The following is a 17,526-nucleotide window of genomic DNA, read 5'->3' on the forward strand; positions in this document are numbered from 1 at the left end:
TTAGAACCAAAGCGCTGATACATTGAAAGATTCTGAAAAGAAAGAACAAAAAATCTTCCTTATTATTATTCATAATTGATTGCAGAAAGTACAGAATAATAGCTTAAGAGTTACAAGAAAAAAGAATTCTAATCAGATTAAACTTCTAAATTCTATCACTAAATCTATTGAACAGATTATGATGATCTATTCGAACAGATAATGTTGATCTGTTACAATAGATTATATCAATCTCTTATAATTGATTTTAATTTAAATAAATCCTATCTAACAAACTCCTAATTTCTCTACAAGATGGAATCTGCTAATTAGTTTTCTAGTCGTCGTCAATGGTGACAATTTTGTTATGCATGTCAAGTTGACATCCTTGGAGAAATTACATAAAGATATTTGTAGACTCTACAATAGTTTTATTGGTGTTTACATAATGCTAATAAAATTTACATTTATTGATGCCATGAATTTGGTTCAACACATAGATCGTAGGTGTTCATAAATCGATAAAGCAAGTTAAACTTAATATTGAGAAATTGAGCTACACCTTAAAGTTTGGGCCAAACTTGTCCCACCTCAAAAGGCCATATCCAGTCCAGCTCTACATTTGAGGTTTATTTGTGATAATTCCTATGCTATTTTTCTTGGACTTGGAAATCGGTGCCAAACACTAATGTCTGATTCGTTAAGAAGTATGTTCGTTTAAATATGAATTATCTACATGCCATAGCCAATCCTAAACTGTAGAAGAGTGCATGTGACGTAGTTATGAATGTAGAGTACTCTTTCAAGTGTACATTTTTGAAATCCTTTCACAGGATGAATTATGGGTCAAAGAATTTTATTTTAGATGCTTTTGTGGTTTCCTGTGAAGAGATTCCTTAGTAGGACTATTCATACTTTTTAACTCAATGTTTGCGAGTTGGCAGAGATGCTACATATAAAACTTTTAGTTTAGGCCCTTATATATTGCAAACTTCTCATGCCTACATGACCTTATCTGACTACTGAGTGAAGGGAAGAAATTTCTTCTTTCTTGTTCTTTGTTGTTTTTGTGGTTGTTTCATAGTTCTGTGGGTTTTTTTGTTTATAAAACAGAATTCTCGATACAGTCAATATCATAAATGTAAAATGCTGTCGCAGTATTTTCGGACTATGATGCTATGCTATGCAGGTACAGTGGCAAATAATGTTGAGAGTTCTGGAGAGGAATCATCCACTGGATGCAATCTCCCCTTGGATGGTGCAGAGTGGGTGGACCTCTTGGTTGGAGAAGTAATAAATGCTTCAAATGTAGAGGATGCTAAGATGCGTGTGTCGCGAGCACTCGAGGTACTAGAGAAGTCCATTTTTGCACATGCAACTGCATCTGCCAAGAATGTGCAGAAGGTGTGTTATGATAATCTCATTTAACTCTTGTACTGAATCCTATTTTTGATTTAGATTATTATGGTCTTGTAGACAACATTTTAACTTCTTTTTCTTATTTAATACTATTCAACTTACCAAACATGCCGTTAATGTTTTGCTACTACTTTCTTTGATTTAAATGAGTTTTGTGTTTGTAGGATAACATTGCGCTAAAGCAACAGCTGGAAGCTCTTATACAGGAAAACACCATTTTAAAGCGAGCAGTTTCTATCCAGCATGAGCGCCAGAAAGAGTTTGAGGAAAGAGGCCAGGAGTTGCATCAGTTGAAGCAGCTGGTTTCTCAATACCAAGAGCAGCTGAGAACTCTTGAGGTCAGATTCACAAACTAAAAGTTGTATTATTCCTTGCTCTAAGAGTCCGTTTGATTGCAAAGATGAAATTTGGGTGGAAAAAAAACGAATTTCAGGGAATTGAATTGCCTAGAAATTGTTTGACTGGGATTTGTCAATTATTGTGTTCGATTGGTATAATTTTTCACTTGAAAAATATTGAAATAAAAGTACCTTTTCGTGTTCGTTTGGCCTTGTTTGTCATGGAAATTGTCAATTTAAGGGATCCTCTTTTACATTGTTCCTAGAAAAAAAAAATCCAAGAAAACCAAAAATGTCCAAAAATAATCTATCTTTTAATGTTCGTTTGGCTTTGTTTTACATGAAAATTGTCAATTCAAGGGATATCATCTTTTACAATTGTTCCTAGATTTTGTTTCAATTGCAAAAAATTAAAAATAAAATAAAAACATGGAAAACCAATTGAAAAGCTATGAAAACCAAGAAAATGCTAACGTGGCAGCCAAAGTGGGAAAATCAATTCCCTAGAAAATTTTGTCAATCAAATAGGCCAAAAGTGAAAGTTGGAATTTGTTTTCCATTTTCCATGGAAAAAATTGGGCTATCAAACATAGCCTAATAGTAAACAGATGATTGACAAAACTGAACTTGCAGCCTAAACCATGCTCAGAGACAGACAGGTTTTCTCATCTTATAAAGTCAATCACCTAGTTAACTCCATCCCCCATATTTAGTACAGAAGTTTTAATACCATCTTGAGAGGGTATATTTCTCAAAGCATGGAGTTCGAATCAAAGCTAACGTTTGAATTGGAGTTGATCCTTTGATTCTCAAAGGAGAATGGAAAAAAATTATAATTTCAACATTGGCTTAATTATTTTTATATATCCGATGGTTAAATTAAGATGATACATTTCATGTAAACTTAAAATGACTTCAGCTAATGCGGCCTAGGGAATGTAGCTGTAATAGTCAAATTAGTTTATAAAAGCATGAATTAATATCATCTCCACTCTTGTTTCACACTTATCATCCTATTTACTGACCATGTTTACCGCAATCTCAGATGCTATGGTTATTGGGTGTGCAGAGAGAGGAGAGAGGCAAATAGTAGATTTTTAGTGGAGAACCTATTTGCATATAATCTTGTTTAGTTGTTTTAAAACATTTGTTCTTGTGAGGGATATTTTCAAAGCTACTAATTTTTGGTCCATTCAAAGATACTCTTTTTTCTTCCATTCGAAAATATTTGGAATCTGCACTTTCTTCTGGGTTGATATGAAACTCCATAAAGCTTGGTTTTGCTTTGATGTTGAATGCTTTCTGAGCTTACTTTATATTAGGGGTTCTGTAATATCCATGAAAAGATTGCCTAAAGAAAGTATTTTCCATGTATTTTAGGTTGATAAAATATACCCGAATGCCAAAATCTGTCATCACTAGAATTTTCTGCTGAATCTTCCCTTGAGATATGCTAATTACTATGTATCTTTTCATCAGGTCAATAATTATGCGCTTGCAATGCATCTCAAGCAGGCTCAGCAAAGCAACTCGGTACCTGGGCGTTTTCATCCAGATGTCTTTTAGTTAATCTTTGCATATTTGTTACGTATCCGCATATTGTGTGTTTGTGTGTGTGTGTGTGGGGCAAGTTTAATACATGTAATAGTAAGAAATCCTGATTGGTTTCTACTAGGGCGCTTAGCTTTAGTTGGAATGTCTATTGAGGGTGATAATATAGAGTGTGTGCGCGCGCGCGTGCGGGCTGATGGGTATTCAAAGACATGTTTGAACTATCTTTTAGTTCCATTTGCACAATTAACAATGGATTTTATGCTTATAGCAGGAGACAATAATAGTTTTATGTACCCTAATATATATACTGCTAATTTTTCCATTGCAAAGTTGAACGCGTTTAGTAATTTTAAGCATTTCTGTTTGGAATCATTGTATCCTCAGTTCGAGTGTTTGTGGACATGGCCTTTACATTTATTTATTTTCTATCTTTTTTCTCAATGATACTTTTTTAATAAAATAATATTACGTGGGAAATTATAATTTTTTCTTATTTTTTAATCCCGTATTCTACGTCAATCTACTATTCCAAAATATATCAACCCAAAAATGGGGTGGCATTTTTCTACTCATTAGATTCTCTCATAATAACAAAGGGCACATCGTCATAGAAACGCACTACTACGAGCTTATTTTGACTGCCATCTGGCTCTGAGAGCCATCCAACATTTCCATGAGCGAGTAGATTATGCCTATGCTTGGCCTCCACTTTTCCAAAAGTTCATTTTTTAAAATAATTAATCTAATTGTACAATATAATTGACAAAACAAGTGTTAGTGAAATCTTAGCATTTGATTTCAAATGATTTAAAGAAGTATTTTTGAAATTATTAGTGTAGATGTTGTTTTGTAAATTAACTTTGTCAATTAATTTTGTACAAGTAGCATAACATTTTTTTAAAACTTATTTCTAATCACATATTTTCTTATAAAAATAATTTTAAACATATATTTTAAAAAAAAATTATTTTTTAACAACACATTTTTCAATATAATACTATTTAAAAATGTATTTAGCCCCGAAATGGGGCTCAAATAAAGGCTATGTAGCTTTAAAATGAAATGCATTATACCTCAAGTGATTAAAGCGATTCATGCTGCTCAAAAGCCATGACTGCAGACAGCAAAATCAAAAATATCCAAAATGTACAATTTTCTGAAGCATTGGAGACACGTTATAGCAAGGATAAAGATTCTAATACATAATTTTTTATACATAAGGGTATCCACCCCTCATATGAAATGGGATCCGTTCAAATATTTTGTTCGAGGGGACCCCCCATATGAGAAAGTGGACACTCGTATATACAAAAAATTATGTATTCCTAGTATTTCTCAAGCACTAATCAGACAAGAATAGAAAAAAGCCATAAGTCCAGACAGCGTCCCTGTTTTTAAGCCTGTCCAGAGGCTTGGACAAGGAGCACGTCTGACAAGAATATCATGTGCAAAGATTTGATTATGTATTGACACCTCGGATTTAGAGCCGTAGATACCGCACAAGATTCCTTCCCTGTCAATTTAATCGCCGAATAATGCATATATTTTATAATTATTTAGAGAAAATCCAAATTCCTCGATCTCAATCATGATTGTCTAATTGGTTGAGATCAAGTTTTCACGTGATTATGTGTCATTTTTGCTGTAAAAATGAGTTGGGATTTGTTTTTCATTGAATATTAGTTGGAATTGGAATGATTTTTAATATCTCGTTACTTGTTATGTTTTCGTGATTACAATAAAATACCAATATTATATTAAATACATTAAACGATAGTCCGTCTTCAATAATAATTTTACGATCATTTCGTGGAACTCAATACTATTTCTTTTAATATATTAATAATAATTTTATTTGAATGCTTCATTAATTTTGTTGGAAACAATCAATTGATGCATCCAACTTTCGTGTATCTAAATTTGCATTGACGGTAGAGTTATGCAACATGTACATCCTCGTTTACGACTTCTTTTACAGAATATATACTTGACAAAATCTCACACAATCTTCCACAACAAATACATTTAATCCGATCACTACAATTCTTCCATGCAAGCATCTGTACACCAGGGTGGCAAGAATACATATTTTCCTATAACGATTAGACGATACTTTTTTATTTATTGTATAAGAGCTTTTAAGTACGTGAGCATCCATAATTTTAACGAAAGGTAAACACCAGACAATTTTAAAATCAAATTACGCACATTTATAAATATTTGTCATTTAACTTTAGAAAGTTTTTAATAATAGTATTTAACAAGACATTTTTTAATATACGATTCTTGCTTAAGAAATTTAATTAGAGATAACTTATTATACGAGTCTTTTTATTAAGAATAAAAAGAATATTCAACCTAGGATTAGATAAATATCCATTTAGGATAATCAATCAATAAATTAAAAAATGTGGGAATATTCATTTAAGATAATGTATCAAGAAGATCTAGCTAAAAAAAGTTAATAATTAGTTTAGTAGATTCATAGGGAGAAACAAGATTGATAGCAATTTTACTTTAGTCTTTTGTCATTACACTAAAAGCCCAATAATATGGGGAGTGAAGGACTATCTCTAATCAATGTCACATGATGACATATTTAACATAAAATAGTACTATGAATCTATTCAAATAATTCTACATTTAGATATAATCCAACTCAATTTTATCTATTATTTTAGCATTCAGAACTTATACTTTGTCGTGCTCAAATTCTATGTATCAAATGACTCGACACAAACTATAATGCCCAATTTTTGTTCACATAAAAATGATGTTATTAAAAGCTAGTTTTCTTGATTTTCAAATTCAAACATGTAACCTTTTTATTGGATTACTGATCATGTGCATCTAGAGTTAGTTCAAGAGGGTCTCTTAATGTTTTAATTTTTTATTTCATTGGAGTATGCAACGTTGAATTAGACATTATTAAATATGCAGATATCACAATCAAAGTAAAAAGAATTATCGTACAATATATTCTTTAATTTAGTATACCAAACACGATATTACATAGTAAAAAAAAAGTTTATGGGCACAGTACACTACCTTTTGGACCGATTGTTCAATACTCTATACCTTTTGGAATAGACGAAAAATACTTGAAACTTGAAGTGCGAAAAACCATCTGTATGAACTTTGAAGTGCGATCCAGCCCTTATCGTTCAATTCCGTTAATTTAGGCGTTAAAAACAGCAAAAATTATCAAAATTAAAAAGAAATAATTGTGTGTGGGATCCTAAACTTTTTTTCTTTTTGTAAATTACACCTAAAACTTTTATTTGTATCATCCATGATCCCAAACCTTTAAAACTTTACATTTTCTTCTACAATCCCACCCCTACTCTCCCCTACGTCGTCTTCCCGACGTCACCCCAAGCCAACCCAATCCAAATTTCGCCGGTATTCTCCCCCTACCGCTAACCAAATCTCGCCGGCAACATGAAGTGCTAGCGCGTGCAATTCCCAGTGATGGAATCTTTCATTAATCTGAGAATCAATTGGCGTGATAATGGAGGAAACGCACAAACTATAAGAACCAGAATTCCAATCTCCGAAGCAACCAGTTCCTCACATGCTTCCGAAATTTAAATCAATCTCTTTAACTGAAAAAAAAAAAATACAAAATCTACATAATAAAAGCAATCCAGAAAGCGTGAATCCGCATTAACTTCATTCTGTAAACTTCACCTTTTCCAATCCCTTTATTGCAAACCCTGGACCTTTATAACAACATTTGCAATTGTCCATATACTCCGGTTCAGGCTAAATCCTTGGAGAAAACTGGTTCTATAGACATACAAGATGTCAAATTGGGGTCAAGTTTTCGCAGGTGCGGTGCTGTTCATTCTGTTGACTCCGGGTCTTCTGATTCAGATGCCGGGTCGGAACCGGTTCGTGGAGTTCGGCAACTTCCAGACTAGTGGAGTTTCCATACTGGTTCATTCTATTATCTATTTTGCTCTCATTTGCATTTTCTTATTGGCTATTGTGGTTCATATGATATGTCCATACATTTTTTTGAGGTGCTCACTCGCCGTGGCGATTTTCACCAGGATTTTGTGAATGAAAAGTGCTAGGTGTAATTTGCAAAAATCAAAAGTTTGGGACCACGCTTGCAATTATTCCTCTCAAATTTTCACTATTTTTAATGCTTAAGCTAATGAAATTAGACGGTAGGGGATGGATCGCAATTTAAAGTTCATACAGGGGTGGTTTTTCGCATCCAAAGGTTGTCTTCTGCATTTCAAATCTCATATGGGAATGTTTTCCATCAATTTCAATATGTGCGGTTATTGTATATATGTTTGATTTCCATTTTTCCTAAAATACATTTTTTTCTCTCTTCTTTTCAATTGTATATTTTTTATTAAGATAATATTATACGTAAATCAAAATTTTTTTTTTCTATTTTTAACCACACATTTTCTATCAATATACTATTTGTTCAGAAAGAATGTGGCTCAAACAAACCTTATGAAGGTATTTGACATCAATTTTTATGGAAAAATGAAATTTAGAATAGAAGATTAATGGAGAATGTGTCAATGAAAAATAAAGAATTTTTTTTATTTATGTGTACTATTTTAATAAAAAAGTGTGGTTAAAAGGAAAGAGAAAAATACAATTCGAAAAAGAAAAAAAGAATTAAATGGGGCTATATATATGATGAACAAATTTTCTTAAAGGAAAATTGTAGCAGCGGTCCTTAATCTTTTCATTTTTTTCAGACTTTACTCTAGTCTTCATTTTATGCCAGCAGTTGTCCTAACATTTCATAAATATGCATCTAAGGTCAATCTCGACGGAAACCGTCGAAAAAACTGTCAGTTGACCGAATAATTTAAGGAATCAACATCCAATAAAACCATCCAAAACACCATTCAAAAGTACTGTCCAAAAAGGTATCAACATCCAATAAAATTATCACGATAACAGACGGTTCAAGGAATTTTTCAATTGATGATATTTTGGTCGACTTCCGTCCAGATAGACCTCAGGTACATATTTATGAAATATTATGGACTTTTCTAGCATAAAATAAAGATTATGGTAAAATTTGCAAAAAATAAAAAAAATTAGGGATCTCTCGTTCAATTTTCCCAACAAATAATAGCTGGCATGTATACATCAATAGCTGGTAAGTTTTCAAACTTTCAGCATCATGTCTGTCCTTGCGTAGATGCATCTATGATTTTTCAACAAAAGTGGCAGATCGTGTCTCTAAATGATTAAGAAAAATATAGTGCCTTTTTTAGGTTTTTACAAGAGCCATAAATTTTTATTTATTTTTGTGGTTATTACTTCATTTTAATATAAAATATGTTTGAGAAATATAAAAATAAATTAAATAATTAGGTCATTTTACTTGGTCTAAAAACAACGGCCCTTTAGAGATCTCTCTCTTGATTTGGTTGAAAGTGGATACTTAGATGGACAACTCATCATATCCACAAGGGAACCATGTGCACCTAACCCCACTATAATTTGTCAAGTCTCGTGGAAACATACCCCTTGTTTGATCTCCATACTTTAAAAAAAATGAATTCTTTTTTATATAATTTCAATCACATATTTTTTAATAAAATAATATTACACTCGAATCCAAAAAAATTTCTTATTTTTCAACTACATATTTCTCATCAATACACTACTTAAAAATTCATTTTTCCCTCAAAATGGGGCTCAAACAAGGGCATATTATTGGGAAAAGAATTTCAATAAAGCTACACAAAACGGGCTTTTTTGACAGGTTTACGATGATTTGTTATTATTATTATTATTTTTTAATTGTCTACTTTCCTCTTGACATGTGTCCTCTGGATTGAATATTTGGTTCCTATCCCTGATTTTTTTGGCAAGGTTGAAATAATTTGGTGTATATTTGTCCAGGTAGCTTGTTACGTGGCGATGGTTGCATGACACAACAAGACACGTGGTATGTTTAACTAACACTTCATTACGTGACGTGGCTAATCAAATTATTAGTTTAGAAAGTTGATTATGGGTATTGTTGGTCTTATTCAATGACTTTGAATTATATTGTTATTATAAGAGTTTGTCAATTGACGAATTGACAAACACCAAGTATGAGACTTAACTCCAAGTATGAGGCGAAAGAAAACACCAAGTATGAGACTTAACTCCAGTCCCCACCATTGATTAACTCAGGCAATTAAGGGGGTGATTGGTATTGATTTTTCACTTAAAAAAAATTAATTTTTTGACCGTTATTTAATCATTCAAGCAGTCATTTTTGACCAATTCTCTCACAAGTATGATCCACTTTTTCTCTATTGGTCAAAAAATCAATTCTCAAAATCTCTACCAAACAAGCCCGAAATTGATGGATGCATGGTGGAGAAGCAAGCCGACGCCTATCAAGAATTTAGTAACACTTTTTCTTGAAATGCGTCAACCAACAAGAACCTAAGAGATTTTCTAAACTAGTGTTTGATCGTCATAATCGAGAAAATAAATAGCCAAACTAAACAAGTAATCACACCAAAGCCAATTGTTGATAAAAACACTACAAAAATATCATGCAATTATCAACTTTAAGTACATTAACATGCACGCATAAGGTCTTAAATTCAATTAAAAAAAAAAAAATCAAAATACTCCAACTCAAGCTACTCAACTATCAAATCACAACTCAAAATTACATCACCTAATCATCCTGTAATTGAATTATCTAGTTGACATTCAGTTTCACAAATTTCATACGTTTCCACGAGGACATATTTTATTTGTTTCAAGATCCATTAAAAAAATTTCAATAATTTTGAAATATTTATTTTTATATGATTTCTACCATCAATAATTTTTTGGTTACTACTTTATCATACCCAATCCTAGCCTTCCACGAAACACACATTCCACCTCGGATTACATTATTAAAATCACACATGATTCATGAGTCATGATTTATGAAACCCCTTCAATTATTTCCATTAAAAAAACACTAGCAGTCAGATGACGTCACAGTCAGCTGGATCCACGTGTAACAATCAACCAACTCCTCAAGTTTTCAGTTCAACCCGTTTACCCGTCTAAATCTTGACTTGGATCCACGTCAGACCATTCATTATCGTTACACGACAAATTTGCATTCCAATTATTTTTGTTCCCCCCATAATCATACAATACGTGTCCTAAGTAGTTCTACTTATCCATTGTTGTATAGAAATTTCGTGACGCTTCTTAAACAGCCAGTTTAGATTCGTCTAGATCATTCGTTTTGGCTTCTAATTTTTATCGTTTAATTTATAGGATAATTTTATTTTAAAATAAATTAGATAAGTTTATTAATGACATTTATAGGTTTAACATCACAACTACTACGTAACATTATTCATTTGATAATAATTGCAATTTGACATCTTCATTAGTGAATTCGTGGTTCGTCTTAGACGAAATTTATAACAAAATAAGCTAAAATGCACTTATTCCTTGTTTGGGCTCCATTTTAATGAATTGTTGAGAAAAATGAATTTTGAAATAGTATTTATTTTTTTTTAAAAATGTGTAGTTAAAAAGTAAGAAAAAGCTCTAAATTTACGTGTAATATTATTTTATTGAAAAATGTATGAATGAAAATGAAAAAAGAGTAAAAATGTATTAAGAGCATGTTTGAGTGCCATTTTTTGGTTAAAATGCATTTTGAAATAGAGATCGATGAAAAATGTGTGATTAAAAAATAAGAAAAATTTTGAATTTATGTATAATATTATTTAATTGAAAAATATATAGTTAAAATGAAGAGAAAGGAAAATATATTTTAAAAATAATATGGATCAAACAAGGGTTAAATGAAAATGAAGCCCAGGTAGACTAGCCTTCTTCGATTACTGTATGACCCTAGACCCTAAAGGAATGATGTATGCAATAACGCATACGGCTAAATAATTTAGCTGCCATTTAATTTTGATTTTTCAAGCTAAAATTTTAATTTTTTTATCGTTATTTAATATAGTCTGCTATCATTTTTGACTTCTTTACTCCCGGGTGCGACCTACTTTTCAAACTAACGACCAAAAAATTGATTCTCTAATCAATACCAAACAGGTACTTAATCATTAAAATTTATGACAAACGATGATGTTAGTTCCTATTAGGCGGCAACATCATCAAAAGATGTTTCATGTGTGGTCCATGTAGCGAGTGCTTTCCACGAACACTAAATTTTTCATCATGAACCTCGAGATTAGCTTTCCATGATTTGTTGTCCGTAGATAGAAAATACACAATAATTTCAATTGCCTCTAAACGAAAGGTTACCAATGCTCTATTTGAACGACTAGAAAATATCTGAAGAATCGTACTGCAAGTGCTTACCAAGTTATGAAACTTCTTATTAGGGTTTTATCATTTTTTTTTTCCTCCATGTAATTAGGCTCCAAGCTTAATAATTACGGTACACGTGTTTGAATTAATATCTTGACGTAAAGGGCAAACTTAACTTATATATTAAAAATATGAGGAGAAAAATCCAAAATGATTAGTAGATACACAATGGATTAGCCTGTCGTGGATCCTACGTGGCAATCAGAACGACAGTTGAGAATTTGACAATATCAATGGAAACACCCTCTTTTGCACCGTTGGATTACGCGTAAAAACAACAATAGAAGAAACCGCGGGGTGGGGCGGGGGTCAATAGGGGTACACATACACCCCCTGTATCATCCGCCATGGTACCTCTCTCAATTTCAATGCACTGTACCAGACCTCCTACCACTATAAATTGGCTATTTCTCAAGCATTCTTCATCATTCAATTACACATCTACTCTTCATTCTCAGAAAGAAACCAAGACTAGGTTCTTTCTTTCTCGTTTCCCCTTTTTTCGCCTAATTCTATTGTTTCTTACAAGGTAATTTTCTTCGTTTTTGTTCATGTTTTGGGTCTGATTTGAGGTGGGTTTCATCTGTTTTTGTGAAGTAAGTTTATTAATGAAGTGATTGTGCGAAACGTTTTTCAGGTTAGTGAAGTACAATTTGGTAAAGTTAAAGAAGCCATGACGATCAAGCCATCTGTGAGGATTGCAGATCGGAAACTGGTGGTGAAGGACAGGACTTTATTGACGAATGTGCCGGATAATGTTATAGCCACCTCTGGAGCGGCGGCGCCGGTGGAGGGGGTGTTTCTGGGAGCGGTTTTCGACAAAGAAAACAGCCGGCAAGTGGTGTCGCTCGGAACACTGCGTGATGTGCGTTTCTTGTCGTGCTTTAGGTTCAAATTATGGTGGATGGCCCAGAAAATGGGGGACAAAGGCCGTGATATTCCATTGGAGACACAATTTTTGCTCGTGGAAACTAAGGATGGATCTCAGCTGGAATCAGATATTAATGGAGACGATGAAAATAAGGTTGTTTATACTGTGTTTTTGCCCTTGATTGAAGGCCCTTTTAAGGCTTGTCTGCAGGGGAATGATCAGGATGAACTTGAATTGTGTTTGGAAAGTGGGGATTGTGACACAGTTGGATCGTCCTTTACGCACTCTGTATACATCAGTGCCGGAACAGATCCTTTCGGGATCGTGTACGAGGCAATCCGGGCAGTGAAATCCCATCTAGGGTCATTCAGGCTGAGGCATGAGAAGAAATTGCCTGGAATTGTGGATTACTTTGGATGGTGCACTTGGGATGCATTCTACCAAGAGGTGACTCAGGAGGGAGTCGAGGCAGGGATCGAGAGCCTCGAGGCCGGTGGGACCCCTCCGAAGTTCGTAATCATCGATGATGGATGGCAATCAGTTGGTACAGATGAGGAGAAGGAAAAGAAAGAACAAGAGCAGTCATCTTTGCTGAGGCTTACCGGGATTAAAGAAAATGAGAAATTTCAAAAGAAGGACGATCCCTCAGTAGGGATCAAGAACATAGTCAACATTGCAAAAGAAAAGCACGGATTGAAATACGTTTATGTGTGGCACGCGATCACCGGTTACTGGGGTGGGGTTCGACCTGGAGTGAATGGTATGGACGAATTTGGATCGGCTATGAAGTATCCAATGTTATCCAATGGAGTCTTATCAAACGAACCGGGGTGGAAAACTGATGCAATCGCACTGCAGGGGTTAGGTTTGGTGAACCCAAAAAATGTGTACAAATTTTACAATGAATTGCATAGCTACTTGGCTGCTGCTGGAATAGATGGTGTCAAGGTGGATGTGCAGTGCATCTTGGAGACCCTCGGGGCCGGTCTTGGGGGTCGGGTTGAATTGACCCGCCAGTATCACCAGGCTCTTGATGCATCTGTAGCTAGGAACTTTCCTGATAATGGATGCATCGCCTGCATGAGCCATAACCTTGAATCCCTTTATTGGTATGTTTCTGATCCTTTTTTTTATAAAGATCCCTTTTTTTTTTTTTTTTCTTTTTCTCGATTAGTTTGCATACTTAGTGTTCATTTTACATTTTTTTTTTATTTTATTACTATTTTTTTTTATCAATCTGTTATAGTTGTTGGATAGATTAAAAAAGGCATCCTAAACTTCTCAGAACACTAAAAAACAGCTTAATTTGTCTGGAACGTATTCCGTCAGACCTAAGATTTTCACTTGGATTATGTAAAGTTTTATCTTTATTATCTCTACATTTCATAATTGTAGAACGGAGTTAGTTACATTTAAGCTTTGATGGTCCGAATAAGATATGTTTGTAGAATATTGAGAATCTGGGAACGAAGTTATGACTACATTTTGTAATTTCGATTTAGAAATATTCTGATGTGTTTTTGTTCTGATGATCCATAAAACAGCTCGAAACAAACGGCTATTGTAAGGGCATCGGATGATTTCTACCCGCGTGATCCTGTATCACATACCATCCATATTGCTGCGGTGGCATATAATAGTGTCTTCCTCGGAGAAATCATGCTACCCGACTGGGATATGTTCCATTCTCTGCATCCTGCAGCTGAGTACCATGGATCGGCTAGAGCAATCAGCGGTGGACCTGTCTATGTTAGGTGAAGAATTGTAGATCCTTTTTTCATGCTTATGAGGTTTTCCGTCGTTATTATTTATCGATTAGCATAGGCTAATGTTGTGTCCTTTTGTAACAGTGATGCACCTGGGAAGCACAACTTTGATCTTCTGAAGAAGCTTGTTCTCCCTGATGGATCGATTCTTCGAACCCGCTTGCCGGGTCGTCCAACCAAGGATTCTCTGTTTTCCGATCCAGCTCGAGATGGTGTTAGGTAAGACTTTTCAATTGCAAAGAAATAGAATTTGAGAATCGAACTTTTTCTTACTGAATTAAACATAAATTTGATTGTATAATGTTTTCTAACTCGATATTTGGTACTATTTCCAGCCTGTTGAAGATATGGAACATGAACAAGTATACTGGAGTACTTGGAGTGTACAACTGCCAAGGTGCAGCATGGAACAGTATGGAAAGGAAGAACACATTCCACCAAACGAAATCCGAGGCAATAACTGGCTACATCCGAGGCCGTGATGTCCACATGATTTCCGAAGCCGCCTTAGACCCCGATTGGACCGGTGATGTGGCGATGTATTCTCACCGGAGTGGTGAAGTTATCACCCTCCCGTACAATGTTTCTATGCCAATTTCCCTCAAGGTCCTCGAGCATGAAATTTACACCGTTACGCCAATTAAAGAACTGGCACCCGGGTTCACTTTTGCACCATTGGGACTCATCGACATGTTCAATGCTGGTGGAGCAATCGAAGGGCTTAAATACGAGATCAAGTCGGGTGCAAAATTATCCGAAGTTGAGAATGGGTTTGATGGAGAGAGAGTCGAAAACTTAAGCAACGAAGTTGTGGCTATAGTTTCCATGGAGGTGAAGGGCTGCGGACGTTTCGGCGCTTACTCATCTGCGAAGCCCAGAAAATGCACAGTGGGATCATCTGTTGTCGACTTCGAGTACGACTCCAACTCCAGCTTGCTCACATTGAAGTTGAACGATATGCCTCTGGAGGATCAGAAAGTACACATTGTTGAAATCGAATTATGAGATCATTATTTTTAGGCTAGACTATGGATTTCCTTTTCAGATTCATTTAGCAGAGGTGTTATTCATAACCGCTTAGGGTTCATGAGTGACATTGTAATGACTGGAGAAAATATTCAAATTCAAATGAATGTCTTCTCCCGTTTGTAGCAAAGACATGAGAAAACCATATGTCCATGCTCTGAATTCAGACTTCTTGCTATGAAGAGGCTAATGTAATAAAATGAGATCGAGAGAATTTGCGACTATTCATCCTTACACTAATAAAACTATGTCGTGTTCTACTATGTAATAGAAAGTAGTGTTGATGCAATCATTTGAGTTAGCTCTTGGCAATTTTTCACTATCGACTTACATTCTTTTTCTTCTTGCCGTACAGAGTTGTTTAATATTTTTCTTTAACATTTTACGAGGTACACGACTACACGAGTACCAGAGCCTAAACTGACGCTATTTTACTTTCCAATCGTCAAGTAAGCTACCTCTTTGCTCTCTTATTTACCCTTCCTCTTTATCATCATTATGTTGGAGCAGCCATTTATTTCTTCCTGTTTTATGCTGCTTTCACCCCCCACAGACCAGTGGCTGGCCCTTTCTTCCTTTTATTGTGATTTACCTAGAGCTTGTAAAAATCCCTTCAAGTTCCTTCTTTTTTTCTGGGATCTTTTTACGAATGGACTATTTTCAAACAAGAATTTAGAAAGTACCATAGTGCCAATATTTTTTGGGAAAATACCGGGTTACAATCGTTCTTTGCCTGATTTCCACGACCGTGACTCTCATTCCCTGCCAGCCCCAAGCTCTAACGCCACGATCAAGGAATCCACTCATTCTCGACCCACCACCAGATCTGATGAATCTGCGACTGGGATGACTAGTTTGGGGGGGTGGGAGGTGGGGTTTACACATTGTTTTTCAGAGAAAACAAAAACTCCTAAAATTATAACATAAGATGTACGTTTTCTTTTTCTTTGTTTAATTAGTACGGGCTCCTAGCCCTTTTTCTCTATTCTTCTAACTTCTCATCCTCATCTTCATCCCAGTGCTCATTATCCTCAGTTTCTTCATTGTCACTTTCAAAAGGTTGAGATAACAGGTTTTCGAGTTCATTACCAAAGTCATCATTGTGTTCCCGTCCTTCAAACTTCTCGTTGCCTTCTCGACTGTCAGTATATTCGAAGACTTCATTTTGGTTGATTTTCTGGTTAGAACTTCGCCGTTCAAAGAATTCAGTCTCTTTATTTTGTGAAGGTTCTGCAGCAGGTTGATGACCAAATCCTGTTTGCTGATAGAATGATTCTTTCTGAAAATTCCAATCTTCAGCAATCTTCTCCATTGTGTCTCCAATCGATATATTGTTTTCTGCTATGTGCTTTACATTTTGTACGTCTATGTCCTTGCTGGCCTCTAACAGAAAGGAAATAGTAGTTGATATCAATAAACAATGCAATTTGAATGACAATTGTTGCAAAATATGGAGAAATGAAAAGAATCAATCCTGATCTTCTGCCCTAGTGGACAGGATAAAAACTTTCCACCCGAAACATTCATAAATTTAGAGAACCATAACTAATGCTATCTTGCTACGGGAAATTTTTATCGAGCCCACTAGGGGCAAAAGATCAATTCTATGAAAAGATTAAGAAAGTCAATTGCTGTGGTAGGGCCGAGTATGATTGACATAATTGCCAGAAAGGGGAGGACGAAAATGAGTAACGAAAACAACAGCCAACAAGAATCATATAAAAAGTATTTACAGTTTATCAAAATCTATTTCATTTGAAGATTCTCACATCATAATCTTCTCATCAGTAAAACGTACAATTTCTTGTGTACTAGAAGATGAAATAAAACAGGAGCCTTACCTGTAGTGGATTCTACTCTATAACAATAAGGGAGCAACTTGGCAAAACAGATTACTCACAAATCTAAAATTTAAATTAAAACTCACTGGTAATTTGCAAAAAAAAGATAGTATGGTACCTCTGATGGAAAGATCCTTGGCGACTGCATATTCTGCTGCTTTTTTCTTGATCAAATCAACATCAAGTTCCGTTCCCTTTGGTAAGATGAAAAAATTAAATGCATATTTTCTCTAGAAGATTAAATGAATTGTGTAAATCTAGGACAGGATTATAAAAATTTCTAGCGCCGAGGCAAAATAGATTTGGTTGCTGCCCTCTGACAGGTTCGAGCATATATGGTATTCCCATTCAGTTAAGTACCCTTCATTCATTAAAAAAAAAAAAAA

General features: G+C 34.6%; 4 protein-coding genes across 4 annotated transcripts in view; 3 read left to right on the plus strand and 1 right to left on the minus strand.

Moving 5' to 3' along the window:
* The first annotated feature begins 1,102 nt into the window (after nucleotides 1–1,102).
* Nucleotides 1,103–3,619, plus strand: LOC111383509. The gene is made up of 3 exons (XM_023007624.1): nucleotides 1,103–1,383; nucleotides 1,563–1,736; nucleotides 3,216–3,619. Exons 1-3 carry the CDS (start codon nucleotides 1,126–1,128, stop codon nucleotides 3,300–3,302), a joined length of 519 nt encoding a protein of 172 aa, XP_022863392.1. The 5' UTR covers nucleotides 1,103–1,125; the 3' UTR covers nucleotides 3,303–3,619.
* Nucleotides 3,620–6,343: 2,724 nt separating this feature from the next.
* On the plus strand, nucleotides 6,344–7,519 carry LOC111383510. The gene has a single exon (XM_023007625.1). It carries the CDS (start codon nucleotides 7,095–7,097, stop codon nucleotides 7,353–7,355), a length of 261 nt encoding a protein of 86 aa, XP_022863393.1. The 5' UTR covers nucleotides 6,344–7,094; the 3' UTR covers nucleotides 7,356–7,519.
* Nucleotides 7,520–12,014: 4,495 nt separating this feature from the next.
* LOC111383507 (probable galactinol--sucrose galactosyltransferase 6) lies at nucleotides 12,015–15,618 on the plus strand. The gene is made up of 5 exons (XM_023007622.1): nucleotides 12,015–12,165; nucleotides 12,274–13,616; nucleotides 14,052–14,261; nucleotides 14,358–14,492; nucleotides 14,609–15,618. Exons 2-5 carry the CDS (start codon nucleotides 12,310–12,312, stop codon nucleotides 15,276–15,278), a joined length of 2,322 nt encoding a protein of 773 aa, XP_022863390.1. The 5' UTR covers nucleotides 12,015–12,165; nucleotides 12,274–12,309; the 3' UTR covers nucleotides 15,279–15,618.
* Nucleotides 15,619–15,898: 280 nt separating this feature from the next.
* The window catches only part of LOC111383508, a 12,507-nt gene continuing 10,879 nt past the window's right edge, over nucleotides 15,899–17,526 (minus strand). The window contains exons 6-7 of the mRNA XM_023007623.1: nucleotides 17,259–17,334; nucleotides 15,899–16,682 (exon numbers count right to left, since the gene is read on the minus strand). Of these exons, the coding sequence (XP_022863391.1) occupies nucleotides 16,282–16,682; nucleotides 17,259–17,334 (477 nt within the window). The 3' untranslated portion in view covers nucleotides 15,899–16,281. The remainder of the gene's footprint in view (nucleotides 16,683–17,258; nucleotides 17,335–17,526) is intronic.

The sequence above is a fragment of the Olea europaea genome, unplaced genomic scaffold (genome assembly GCF_002742605.1).
Source record: "Olea europaea var. sylvestris unplaced genomic scaffold, O_europaea_v1 scaffold2704, whole genome shotgun sequence".
NCBI lineage: Eukaryota > Viridiplantae > Streptophyta > Magnoliopsida > Lamiales > Oleaceae > Olea > Olea europaea.

Coding starts and splice junctions, on each gene's coding strand:
- LOC111383509 (XM_023007624.1), top strand. CDS start 1,126: ATGCTGTCGCAGTATTTTCGGACTATGATGCTATGCTATGCAGGTACA. Junction 1,384..1,562: donor CTGCCAAGAATGTGCAGAAG/GTGTGTTATGAT, acceptor TTGTGTTTGTAG/GATAACATTGCGCTAAAGCA. Junction 1,737..3,215: donor AGCAGCTGAGAACTCTTGAG/GTCAGATTCACA, acceptor TCTTTTCATCAG/GTCAATAATTATGCGCTTGC.
- LOC111383507 (XM_023007622.1), top strand. CDS start 12,310: ATGACGATCAAGCCATCTGTGAGGATTGCAGATCGGAAACTGGTGGTG. Junction 13,617..14,051: donor AACCTTGAATCCCTTTATTG/GTATGTTTCTGA, acceptor TCCATAAAACAG/CTCGAAACAAACGGCTATTG. Junction 14,493..14,608: donor CCAGCTCGAGATGGTGTTAG/GTAAGACTTTTC, acceptor TACTATTTCCAG/CCTGTTGAAGATATGGAACA.
- LOC111383510 (XM_023007625.1), top strand. CDS start 7,095: ATGTCAAATTGGGGTCAAGTTTTCGCAGGTGCGGTGCTGTTCATTCTG.